Source organism: Carcharhinus amblyrhynchos, chromosome 8 (genome assembly GCF_965287045.1).
Source record: "Carcharhinus amblyrhynchos chromosome 8, sCarAmb.v2.hapA, whole genome shotgun sequence".
NCBI lineage: Eukaryota > Metazoa > Chordata > Chondrichthyes > Carcharhiniformes > Carcharhinidae > Carcharhinus > Carcharhinus amblyrhynchos.
Window position 1 is genome coordinate 44775959 of NC_137331.1, and position 13464 is coordinate 44789422.

At 41.6% G+C, this 13464-nt stretch overlaps 1 protein-coding gene across 2 annotated transcripts in view; it reads left to right on the plus strand.

The window, feature by feature from the left end:
- dpy19l1l (dpy-19-like 1, like (H. sapiens)) overlaps positions 1-13464 on the plus strand; it is an 80836-nt gene that overhangs the window by 20548 nt on the left and 46824 nt on the right. For both annotated transcript variants that reach the window (XM_080193984.1, XM_080193983.1), the window contains exons 10-14: positions 3229-3306; positions 4990-5076; positions 5245-5307; positions 8533-8613; positions 10613-10714. In XM_080193984.1, coding sequence (XP_080050110.1) covers positions 3229-3306; positions 4990-5076; positions 5245-5307; positions 8533-8613; positions 10613-10714 — 411 coding nt within the window. The remainder of the gene's footprint in view (positions 1-3228; positions 3307-4989; positions 5077-5244; positions 5308-8532; positions 8614-10612; positions 10715-13464) is intronic.

Sequence of the window (13464 nt, forward strand, 5' to 3'; positions counted from 1 at the left end):
ATTGGGAACAGCTACGAACGGGAAATTGTAGAGAGGAGCGTGGGCGGGTTGGGGGGGTGGGGAAGGGAGGCGGGGAAGCGGGCATTCTAAAGGAAATGGGGAAGGTGCAACCCCAGCATGTTCACTAGGGTGATAGGTAAGAATAACAAACCCAGAGAACCATGGATGACCAGAGATATTCTGGATACAATGAGAAGGAAAAGAGAGGCTTTTAAAAAGTACATGGGGACCAAATCAGTGTAGACATTAGTGAGCTATAGAAAGTGCAGGATAGAACTTAAGAAAGCAATTAGGAATGCAAAGAGGGGATATGAGAAAGTTCTGGCTGGTAGAAGTAGGGAAAATCCCAAAATATTCTAAGTATATCAGTGGGAAGAGGATAACCAGGGAAAGAGTAGGGACCAAGGGGGCAATCAGTAGATGGAGGACATTGGCAGATACTTCACACCTGTCTTCACCCAAGAGAATGAGGACAATGGTATGGAATTCAGGAAGAGAGACTGAGGTTCTTGAGCAAATTGCTGTAGGGAAGCACAAGTTATTGGAGGTATTAACAGTCTTAAAAGTGGATAAATCTCCGGGTTCAGTTGAATTGTGCCCTAGACTGCAGTGGGAAGCAAGAGAGGAGATTGCAAGGGCACTGATCCAGATTTTCAATTCCTCTTTAGCCCTGGGGGAGGTTCCAGATGACGAGAGCAGTTAATGTTGTTCCCCTATTTATGGGTTGTAGAGGTAAACTACAGAGCAATGAGTCTCATGTCAGCGGTAGGAAAACTATTAGAGAAACTTCTGAAGGAGGGTATCTGTCTCCACTTGGAGAGGCAAAGCTTGATCAGGGATGGTTAGTATTGCTCCATCAGATGGAGGTCATGCCTAACAAATCTGATTGAATTTTTTTGAGAAGGTGACCAGGTATATACACGAGGGTATTACAGTCGATGTAGGATATATGGATTTCAGCAAAGCCTTTGACAGGGTCCCACATGGGAGACTTGTAAAGAAGGTAAATTCACATGGGATACAGGGTAATTTGATAAAGTGGATTCAGAATTGGCTCAGTTGTTGGAGACAGAGGTGATGACAGAAGGCTGCTTTAGTGACTGGAAGCCAGTGTCCAGTGATGTACTATAGGGATCTATGTTGCGCCCCCTCTTATTCATCATTGAAAAAATGACATTGATGACTATCTGGGACGTAGGATTAGTAAGTTTGCAGATGACACAAAGATTGGACGGATGGTTAACAATGAAGTGGAATATTTTGGGCTACAAGAAGATATAGATGGAATGGTCAAATAGGCAGATAAGTGGCAGATGAAATTTAACCCTGAAAAGTGTGAAGTGATGCACTTAGGAAGGAGTAATTTGACAAGAAAGTACTCAATAAATGATATGACACTAGGAAGATCTGAGGAACAAAGGGACCTTGATGTGTTTGTCCACAGATCTCTGAAAGCGGAAGGGCATATTAAAAGGGTGTTGAAAAGGGTATATAGGACACTTGCCTTTATCAATATCGGCATAGATTACAAAGGCAGGAAAATCATATTGGGTTTGTATAGAACTTCGATGAGGCCGCAGCTGTAGTACTGTGTGCAGTTCTGGTTGCCACATTATCACTGGAGAGGGTGCAGAGGAGATTCACCAGGATGCTGCCTGGGATGGAACATTTGAGTTACGAAGAGAGGTGTAAACTTGGGTTGTTGGACTTTAACTGGTGTTGTGAGACTTCTTACTGTGCTTACCCCAGTTCCACGATGGCACCTCCACATCACGTTTTCATTGGAACAGAGAAGATTGAGGGGTGACCTGATCGAGGTGTACAAGATTATGAGAGACATGGACAGAGTGGAAAAGAAGCAGCTGTTCCCCTTAGTTGAAGGGTCAGTCACAAGGGGACATAGGTTCAAGATGAGGGGCAGGAAGTTTAGGGGGGATGTGAGGAAAAGGGTGGTGAGGGTCTGGAATGCACTGCCTGGAAGGGTGGTAGAGGTGGGTTGCCCCTCTAAAAAGTATCTGGATGAGCACTTGGCACATCTTAGCATTCAGGGTTACGGGCCAAGTGCTGATGGATGGGGTTAGGTGGGAGTTCAGGTGTTTTTCATATGTTAGTTCAGACTCGATGGGCTGAAGGGCCTCTTATGTGCTCTATGATTCTAAGAGCTGCTTCATCATCCTTTCACTGTCCATCTTTCTGTACTACAGGGAAATGTTAAGTTAGCAAGAGAGCATTTTTCCCATTTATTCTCATTATTTTGGTGTTGACTCTGACACACTGTATGCTGAATCTTACGCTTGCCTGTCCCTCTTGCTTATTATCTCTTTTACTCCTAGGAAACTCGTATTTATTCTGTTAAGTCACGCTGACTTGTTATTCCTCTCACGATTTGGTGCTCTGATTTTTATCACTCCTGTTGACAATTTGTTTCTTTATTCCGTTTGCCTCTTTGGTGTTGTGTTTTTTTATGGAGGAGGGGAAGAACAGGCAGGTTGCGATAAGGAAACGGGAGTCTCCCATGATGTTTCAGGGGGGTTTGCATGCCTGCAGTTGGAACTGAGCTTTCTGGCATCAACGCAGATTGGACCGGGTGCTATCCACTTGTGCGATGTGTGTTGAGAGATTGAGACTGCCCTTTGTTTTGTATGATCTGTGAGCAATTGTTGTGGCAACTGAAGAAGATGGAATTGGCCATTATTGTAATATTTGCAGGACTTGCTTTCTTAAATGAAGAATGGGTGCGTGTTTTGATTAGTTGAAGCTGGCTGCTGCTTCTGCAGTCTGTTTGGGCAGAGGGATTGTGTTAAACCGTAACACAAAGCACACTGACCTCTGACATGACCCATCATTGGTGCTTCTCTGACCCTCTGGCAGAAGGTTCCTGCTGTATTGTCAGCCTTTAAGAGGCTAATTCCACCATGATGTCTTGATGGAATTTAAGCATCCTTGTATCAAATAAATTGATTTTTTTCTTGTGAATGCTTAATTGGTCTGAAATTGTATTTCGATTTACCCAAACTGGTTGGTGAATGATTTAATGCAGTGCAATTATTTGAAGCTTAAAATTAAATAAGATGTACCTACTTGAATAATCCAGTGAGACAGTATGTTTTTGCTTATATGTTATTTGTGATTTGTAGGATCTGTTAGTAGTCCTCCTTTATTCTGATTTGAGTTGCTTTCTTTCAGTTAAATTGTTATACTCTAAAGTTGTCTTTTACTCTTTTTTAGGTTGCCTCACTCTTTGTAACGTACGTTTTGGGCTATATTGATGCCTGCAAGCTGCTGAACACCCTTTATGCTCATATGGTAAAATGATCAGTGTTCCTTACTCGCATTGAGTCACTGCTGCAGAAGTGAAAATGTATGTTAATATAGGTATTAAATAAGGATTTTTGTTTACAGTGGACTACTGCATAAGTACACCTAGCTAAACAGAAATTTGTGTTTATAGAACTAGCCTCTCCTATCCACCCTTGCTTAAAACCTCCATAATTAAAAAACGAATTGTTAACCCCTCCTTAACGTTCTCTGTTCTGGTGTTTGAACTTTCTACTTATAAGTATTGCTGTTTAGTCCTGACAGTGTAGACAGCCTTGTCTAATTCCCAGTACTCGGGCACCGCCATTAAAAAGGAAAAGTTTTGTGTTTGTTGTCCTCAGGCAGGAATTTCCTGTCTTGGGGCGCATGCAGCTGGAAAATCCCACCCAGAATCTAGTAGTTTGGATGGAGAGATAGTGGATAGCAAACAGAGCAGGATAAGTGAGTTATTTTCAGGTTTGCAGGCTGCAACAAGTGGAGTGCTGTAAGAACCAGTGCCAAGTCCTCACCTATTTACAATCTATATTAATGACTTAGACAAAGAGACCAGGAGTATTGTATTTAAGTCTGCTGACCATACAAAGTTAGCTGGGAATATAAGCTGTGAGGGTGACACAACACAAGCTGCAAAGAGATATGGGCAGGCTAAATGAATAAGTGAGCCATAAAGTGGCAGGCAAGGTGATGTTATTCATCATGGTTAGAAAATAATGTTATTTTTAAAAGATGTGAACCTTGTAAATGTTGATGTTCAGAGAGACTTTGGTATGTTTGTACATAGAGCAAAGAAAATTATAGCACAGGAATAGGCCCTTCAGCCCTCCCAGGCTGCGCTGACCGTGCTGCCCAACTGAACTAAAACCCCCTGTCCTCTGGGGATAATATCCCTCTATTCCCATCCTATTCATGTATTTGTCCAGATGCCCCTTAAAACTCACTATCAAATCTGCTTCCACTACCTCCCCCAAACAATGGCACCCAATGTGGGCTTGAACCCTGAGACTAAGAGTCTCCTGCCCTTCCAACTGAGCTAGCCGAGCGCATAGAACACAAGTTAACATGCGGGTAGAGCAAGCAATTAGGAAAGCGAATGGCATGTTGGCCTTTATTGCAAGGGGATTGGAGTACAGGAATAAAGAAGTCTTGCTGCAATTGTACAGGGTTTTGGTGAGACCATACCTGGAATATTGCATGTATTTTTGATCTCCATATTTAGGAAAGGAGGTGGTACGGCAAAGGTTCATTAATTTGATGCATTGGATGGGATTGTTGTCCTATCATGAGTGATTGAGGAAATTGGATTTTTTTTTCTTGAGTTGAGAGTTTGAGTGGCTTGCTAAGTCTGGTCAGGTTTAGGAAGGATTGGATTGTGTAGAGAAGGAGTCTCCCTGCATTTGGGAGAGTCAAACCTGGGAGTTTGTAGACTATATTCACTTTCTGTTGGTCCTCCAGCATTTTGCTACAATTGATGGTTTGATCCAGTTTTATTCTCCATTCTTTACTCTGCAGACCTTCCTTCCAGACTTTCTGTAGACACTGCCTACAAGTTATGAGTGGATAACTGTTTTCTGGGTTGAGGAAGTCTGGTTCTTTGCAGCTAGTTGGGGGAGAGGGTAAGGAATTACCCTGTTCAACTATTTCACTTTTACCACACATTTCTTCTCTCCACAGATTTCCCTGCTAGTTTGTTTTGTGTTAATGTTTGGAAACGCCATGCTGTTAAGTTCCTATTATGCTTCATCTCTGATAATCATTTGGGTAAGTGGATTCTCTCTGGTGTAGAAAATCAGGAGTAGGAAACAAACAATGAATATGTTGGATTTTTATGTGGTTTATAATCCTACCTGCATAAAAATAAAATGATTCTGGTATTCAATTGCTAATTGTGATGATTGTCAGTAAGAATTACTTTTGCTTTCCCCTCAGGGATTGGTCGCTTTTAGATCACGTATTTCAGTATATTGGCCACATTACGCTCCTTATTCATGGGTGAGTTGGATTTTCTACAGACATACCTGATGTAATCTTTTAAAATGCATTAAGCAGTCGCAACGTAATGTGGAACTCCTCAAGCTGTGACTTCTGGGTGTAAAATTATGGGCTTGCTTATTTATCCTTTTTCCAGAGTTTGAAAGAGAGGCTATTCTTAGACCAGCTTATTTAGAAGCTACCAGAGATGGTGGAACAGTGATTGTTTAAAATAGGCCAGTGATGGTAGGACATTGACTGCATTTATTTCCAATCTTGGTAACTGCTGTCAATGTCACTGAAATAAATGTCAGGTATTACTGTGACATCTGTACAAATGAACGCATGTAAAAGTCAGAAAGTTATTGATCGATTCAAATAACTTGCATGGTAAAATGTACAAGGAGCACTCTGAATCCATGGGCTCTGGAAAATTATAAATTATGGCAACCTTCATTGCACCAAGCCCATTTATAATTATTCCTTACTGAGTTGCAGGCTAGTGCAGCTACTGCCTCGTTGAGACTCCCCCTCATATCTGATTAGCTTGCTGAGAAAGGATGTCAAAAGTGAGAGGTGCCTTTGGTTCCTGTATCAGGCAGGTAAAACTGAGGCCGTGCTGTGTAGTTAAATGACTGTTGTGGGATCAGGAATGCAAGGATGTGGTCAAAGGTCTTTTCCAGGTGAAGGCAGGAGATGTCAAGGGCACCGGGCAATTTCTGGCATGCCTTGTAATCTATTAGAGCTACTTAATTACAGTCTAAGAGACATGCCAATGTAACTGGGAGGATGCTTAATACAGTATTTTCTTGGCAATTGTTGATCTATTGGCTGCGGCATTACAGTTATTGAATTAATTCTACATGGCTGAATGTGGGGTGATGGTGCTAAAATTGGCATTTGTGCCCTTGTAGCTTCTTGTCGTCAACTTTGTGCCACTCCCTGTGACCCTACCCTATTCTGTGTCAAAAGATATTGCTTTCTGTCGCTCCAGTCCTGTGAGCCATTCTGCAATTATCTGTATAGAGATGCTAATGTTATCTGTCCCTTTAAGCATGTGCATTCATTCCTTTGAACCCTGCAATAGCATCCAATTTCATGTTCCCAAAGACAAGTTCCAAACGAGAAACATTTCAATGCATGGATCTCACCCAAAATATCAAATGGAAGCTGTCTGTAAATTGTAACTACTGATGCTTATGAAGTCAGGCAGGCATCAATGGCACTCTGCTCTACCTCATTCAGGCTCCTACTCTTTGGGAAATCCAAGCTGCAAAGTGCAGGGCAATCTTTTGACTGGACTGCCAGTCTGGTATTTCTCACCAACATGTTGTGTTTTGTCCTGTACTTTCTGGAGAATCAGTGAAGTCAATCCTGGCATTGAAAAAAATTGAAGTTGATGCTGAAATACAAATGTTCCACTGCTCCCACACAAGCGGAGTGTACAGTTCCTCACCTCTTCTAAAGGAAGTAAATAACCAGGATACAATACTGAGGAGGGACAGGATTAACTCCTTGATCAAATGAATACGCTGTGACTCCAAGTCTATTTCTAACAAAGCAAGCTGATGCTGGTGCCTCAGAGACCTCAAAGCTTATAAATAAATTCAGAGGGGCATTGCTTCCTCAGAAGATACTTTACAGGCTATCATGAGCACAGTAAGAAGTCCCACAACACCAAGTTAAAGTCCATCAGGTATCCATGCACCTGATGAAGGAGCAGTGCTCCAAAAGTGCGTGATCCCAAATAAACCTGTTGGACTTTAACCTGGTGTTGAGACTTACTGTGCCCACCCCAGCATCTCCACATCCAGGTATTAGGATTCACTGGGGCAATGATTTGGACAAAAATTGTGACCTGTGGATTAATGGAGGGACATCATGGGACATTTGTAATAAGAAGACTTCTTTTCAAGTTTACTGGACTTTGGGAATCGAAGATGCAGTGGGAAGTAGTGTGATACGTTGTGCAGGCATCCCATGAACAATAACGTTCAGGAGTAGTGAGATGGAGCAGTGTCGATTCAATGGTTTTTAAAGATGAGAGCGAAATAAAAAAGACTATAAAAAGCAAATGATTTTCTGGGTTTTATAATTGGAGACATTGAAGGAATGAAGATGTTGATTTTGTGTAAGACAACTTGCATTTATATAAAAACTTTTGCATCCTCAACATCAGATTGCATAGCTGATAAGTTAATTTTGAAGTGTTGCCACCATTGTAGGGGAATACAGCAGTCAATTTCGGCATAGCAAGGTTCCGCAAATAGTAGTGATCTCAATTAACAGTTAAACTATTTTAGTGATGATGGTTGGAGAATTAATGTTGATCTGGACCCTGGGAAAACTTCTCTGCCAATCTTTCACTTGTGACCCGGGATCATCTTTGAATGTACCGAAGCAGGCAATTGGGCCTTGACTTACCATCTCATCTGAAAAACAGTGCAGTTTGCACTGTCAGCCTAGATTATATGTTCAAGTCTTTGGAGTTGGTCTTGATCACACGTTACAGGGAAGGCAATATATATTTTAATTCATTGATGAGGTGTGTGTGTTGCTGGCTGGGCCAGCATTTAGTGCCCACCCCTAATTGCCCTTCAACTGAGGGGTTTGCAAGGCCACTTCAGAGGGCATTTAAGAGTCAGTCATATTGCTGTGGATCTGCAGTTGCATATAGGCCAGACACTGAATACAAAAACAGGAAAGTTATATTAAACCTGCATGAAAGTTTGACCTCAACTGGTTCCGCGTGTCACACTTTAGGAAGGATGTGAAGGCATTACTGAATATGCAGAAAAGATTTACAAGAATGATCCCTGGAATAAGGAACTTCATTTAGATGGGAGAAGTTGGGACAGTTTTCCTTGTAGAAGTTTGAGAGGTGATTTGATGGAGTTATTCAAAATCATGAGATTTTTGGACAGAGTAAATCGGGAGAAATTGGTGAAAGGCTCAAGAACCAGAGGGTGCAGGTTTTAGATAATTGCCAAGAGGAGCAATGATGATATGAGTAAAAGCTTTTTAACACGGAACAGTTAAGATTGGAATACACAGTGTGGTGGAGGCAAATTCAATCAAGGCATTTAATAGGGAATTGGATTATTATCTGAAAAGAGAGAATGTGCAGGGCCACAGGGAGAAGGTGGGGAAATGGCACAAGGTGAATTGCTCCTTAAAGGGCCATCACAGACAGTGAAATTCTGTGATTTGTGTGTGAATATAATTTGTATTTGCATAATTTTGCAGATGGCAAAAGGAACTGTCTGGCTCATTGGAACTATTGTGCTCAAATTCGTGGCTTCTAAATTATTAGGAGTTGCTGATGATGTAAGTATTTATTTTTATGAATCAGGTATACAAAAGATGCATAGACAGGATTCTGATTTCCAGGAAGCTGGCAGCATACAGAGCTGAATTTATGTAACTAAAGTGGTTGACTGTATTAGTGATTTCTGTTTTGTGTAATGATGCTACAGTGTGCTGTGCTGGTATTCACTGGGAGAATCCTAGCAAAGGATTAAACTCTGAATCATCATTCTACTGGCAGCCTGAGAGGTGAATTCAAACCAAGATTTGTGAATTTCAGGGAACATTATGATGAACCGAGGGTGTTTGCTGATCCAATTGGAACTGATGCTCATGATGCATTCCCTGGAACTAATTGAGATCGAAAATGACAGTGACATGAAGAGATCCTTCGTAGAATGTGACAGTCTGACATTTCCTACTTGATACTTTCCCTCAGAGTCTTATCCAAATCTATCAAAGCATGCCCTTTTGGCAGCACCGTGAAAAACACCAAACCAAAATCAAGATGACTCCTGACAGGCTAACATCTATCCGGAATACTCCACAATGCTATATCAAATGTGCAGGCAGATATTAACCCCTCATACAAGCAAAAACAATGCCAGAAAGCTCACTGAATCAGTGTGCAGTACGGTGACTGGAAAGTGAGCAAATAAATTAGTCTTTTCATTTGAAGCTTATTCATAAAAATGCACTTTTTTTGTGGTTTTGATTAATAGTGAGATAAATCTCTAATGGCTTATCTTTCCAAAATATGCCGACTGGCCCCGTAATTGAGAAAAGAATTGAAACCTAGCCATTCACATCAACAGGTTGGAATCACTGTTCTAGTCTGCTCCATATTTCCTTATTGAGAGATGTAGGTAGACCCTTGGCAAGAAAAGGTATGGGCTGAAGCTGCACGTTTTGTTTTAATTTTCCTTCATTTCTCCATCTTTCCCATATGAATGAAAGGTCCGTTGTGCAAGTGTGGAAAAGCATACAGCAGACTGCTGTTTATTGGAAGAGTTTGTAACATGGAGAATGATATTGGTTGTGCAATCTTTCCGAAAATCTCCTGTATACAGGCTTGTTCTGGGAGCCTTGATGAGTTCATTCATCAATCTTATACAACTTGTTTAGTGTTAACAATCGAAGGGAGGGCAGGTCTGTGAGCTGAGGCCTGCAGTGTTATAATCCTCATTAGAAGTGATGAATTGCTGCCTAGGGGAGGCGATGGCCCAGTGGTATTATCGCTAGACTATTAATCCAGAAACTCAGCTAATGTCCTGGGGACCCAGGTTCGAATCCCGCCACAGCAGAAGAAAAATCTGGGATTAAGAATCTACTGATGGCCGTGAAACCCCATTGTCAGTTGTTGTTAAAAACCCATCCAGTTCATTAATGTCCCTCAGGAAAGCAAATCTGCCGTCCTTACCTGGCCTGGTCTACGTGTGACTCTCAACTGCCCTCCAAGGGCAACTAGGGATGGGCAATAAATGGCCAGCCAGCGACACCACCCATGTCCCACGAATGAATAAAAAAAATTGCATTCTTCAAGTAAACCTGGATCACAGCCTTTGGGCACCTCGTTCCTGTTAATTCTCTTGCATTTGTTAGTTTAGATGAACGTAAGTGAAGTTTTGTTGTGCAAGATGATCGTGCACAATCACCAACATTAGTTTTCAAATTGAAAATGCACTTTCTTCCAGTTGATGGCTGGAATTCTACAATCTCGTTCATCCCGCCACTGCTACCACCTGGAACGGAGAATTTGGCACTCAGCCAAAACTCCATTCACTGCAGTGGGACTGAAGGATCCCAGCTGCAGGCGACATCTGAGAATCCCAGCCAATGTCTGTATCATTCTTGTCAGTTTGTCTCTCACACCTCTTCATTCTGAGCTTTGAACCATCCTGTGCACACGTTCAAGGTTGATGCATTGTTGCCATTGGTCACTCACTGTGAACAGTACAAAGTGCAGCATGAGAGGGAAATGCTCTAACCATCTGTGACCATGTTTCCTCTTTGCTTACAGGCACACATAAGTAACCTACTGAAGTCTAAGTTCACCAACTACAAGGATTTTGACACCCTGATGTACACGTGTGCTGTGGAGTTTGATTTCATGGAGATTGAGGTGATCCTATAAGAATGTAAATGTATTGATGAGTATTGTGATATTACTGCTTAGTGAGCAGAGTGGAAGGTTGTGGCTCTGTTTATATCCTGGTTTGAGACTTATTAACAGTAAGAAGTCTGACAACACCAGGTTTGAGACTTATTAAGCCAGTGATTGGCAACCTAAACCGTGTGAAGCCAAGGGGTACTTGCCTGCGTAGCAAAGCAGTGTGATTTCAGTAATGCTTTGTAAAGGAACAGCAACGCTTCACTACTTATATACTCTATTTCAATAAATGCCATAAATCCATTTGCCTTCCTTATTACCGGCTGTACCTGCATGCTAACTTTCTGATTCATGCACACCCAAATTCCTCTACACCAAAGCACTCTGAAGTTTCTCTCCATTTAGATAATTTGCCTTTTTATTTTCCCTTCCAAAATGGATAACCTCACACTTGTCCACATTAAACTTTATCTGCCAAATTTTGTTTCATTCACTTAACCTATCCAAATCCCAAGAAACTAGTAAAAGGATGGACTTCGGTTAAGTCCTGTGAGCAGCCACTGTCAGCAACAGCGTTGCTATATGGTTCTGTGTATCTACACACTCAGCAGCAGTGCCGTAGAGTTAGGAGTGTAGCAAGCTAAACAATTATTTCACGAGGATAGCTTAGGGGCCTAAAGGGAAGTACCATAAAGAAAGGATATTAAATTTAAATCCGTGTAGAAATTCAGGATACGTTTTCCTTTTCTGGTTGAAAAGATGTAACTAGTCGATGCTGCAGCGTTTGGTCCTTGGGCCCCCAACCATTTACAATTTATATTAATAACTTAAATACAGGGACAGAAGGTACTATAGCCAAAATTATAGGTGACACCAGAATAGGTGGGATAGCAAGTTGTGATAATGAAATAAGAAATTTACAAATGGATTTAGATAGGTTAAGTGAATGGAACAAAATTTGGCAGATGAAGTTTAATGTGGATAAGTGTGAGGTTATCCATTTTAGTAGGATGAATACAAAGGCAAATTACTATCTGAATGGAGAGAAACTTCAGAATGCTTTGGTATAGAGGGATCTGGATGTCCTTGTGCATGAATCAGAAAGTTAGCATGCAGGTACAGCTGGTAATAAGGAAGGCAAATTGATTTGTGGCATTTATTGAAATAGAGTATAAATGTAGCGAAGTGTTGCTGCTCCTGTACAAAGCATTACTGAGACCACACTAAGAATATTGTGTAGAGGTTTGATCCCCTTACTTGAGGGACGATATACCACTGGAGGTAGTTCAGGGGCGGTTCACTAGATTAATTCCAGAGATAAGGGGTTTGTCTTATGAAGGGAGATTTGGCAGTTTGGGCTTATACTCGCTGGAGTTTAGAAGAACAAATGAGGGTAGCTGTGATTGAGGTGTACAAGATGATAGGGAGAATTGACAAAGCAGATGCAGAGGAGATGTTTCCTCCTCGTGGGGCAATCTAGAGCAAGAGGTCATAGTTTTAGGGTAAGGGGTAGTAAATTTAAAACAGATGAGAAATTTCCTCGGAGCACCTGGAGGAAACCCATGCAGACAGAAGGAGAATGTGCAAACTCCACACAGACAGTGACCCAAGCCAGAAATCGAACCCAGGTTACTGGCGCTGTGAAGCAGCAGTGCTACCACTGTGCTACTGTACCGCCCAAACTTCAGACGCAATTCTCCACTAACTCCACCTGTGGCCCCTTTACATATCAATGACTTCTGTTGAATAATTGACATCAAATTAGGATTTAATTTGGAAGGGCTATTAACCCATTCCTAGCCCTGGATGCCAGGATTTTGAGTAAATCTAAGGAAGATTTTTAATTAGTGAAGATTTGAAGGGCTGTAGTGAACCGGCAGGAACAAGGAGTTAAGAACGAGATGATGAGGTCAGCCATGATCATACTGAATAGTGGAGCAGACTCCAGGGTTCAATAGCCTACTCCTGCAGTTATGAATTCTTAGAAAGTGTTTAATGCATTAGCTGAGATTCCTCAGTCTATAGAAGGTAATTCATTGAAAGCACAAGCAAGATTGTCAAACTATGGTGTGTACATTCAGTCTGCACTTCGCAAATCAGCCTTTAATACGGTAGTGCTGTTGTACAACATGTCCTGTTTCAGCCACTGTGTTCAGAGGCACTGAGATCATCTGTGATGCAAGGGAGAAATGGAGGATAAGGAAATAGTGCCTTTTGGGCACCTGTTTCCCCTGATGTTTCTTCAGTGAATGTCTTGATTAGTTTTGTGTCCAAGTACCCTTCCCTATGAGCATGTCCTTGCTATCTATCTCTGAAGTTGTATCCTTAACACTGCCCAACCTACTGTAGCCTCATCTGTTCACTTAATTTTGTGACTTTCCTCTGTAACCACCTTTGTAATCTGCTACAAGTTGAATTTTGAAAAGCCATGTCATCTTTCCTCCAGTCCTATTACATTTAATAAATGTTACAACTCCATGGCTGATGAAGAAGCTCTCTCTCTCCATTGATCTTTTTCAAACCAAAAGCAAGTTACTGCAGATACTGGAATCTGAAACCAAAAGAGAAAATGCTGGAAAATCTTAGCGGGTTTGGCAGCAACTATAAGGAGAGACGAGCTGATGTTTCAAGTCCAGGTGATCCTTTGTCAAAACTAAAAGGCAGAGAAAGGGGGAGATATTTATACTGCAGGGGGAAAGATGAGTCATAGCCACAGAATCCAGGGGAAAGGCTGCTAATGTTAGCCCACAGAGAATAAAGGG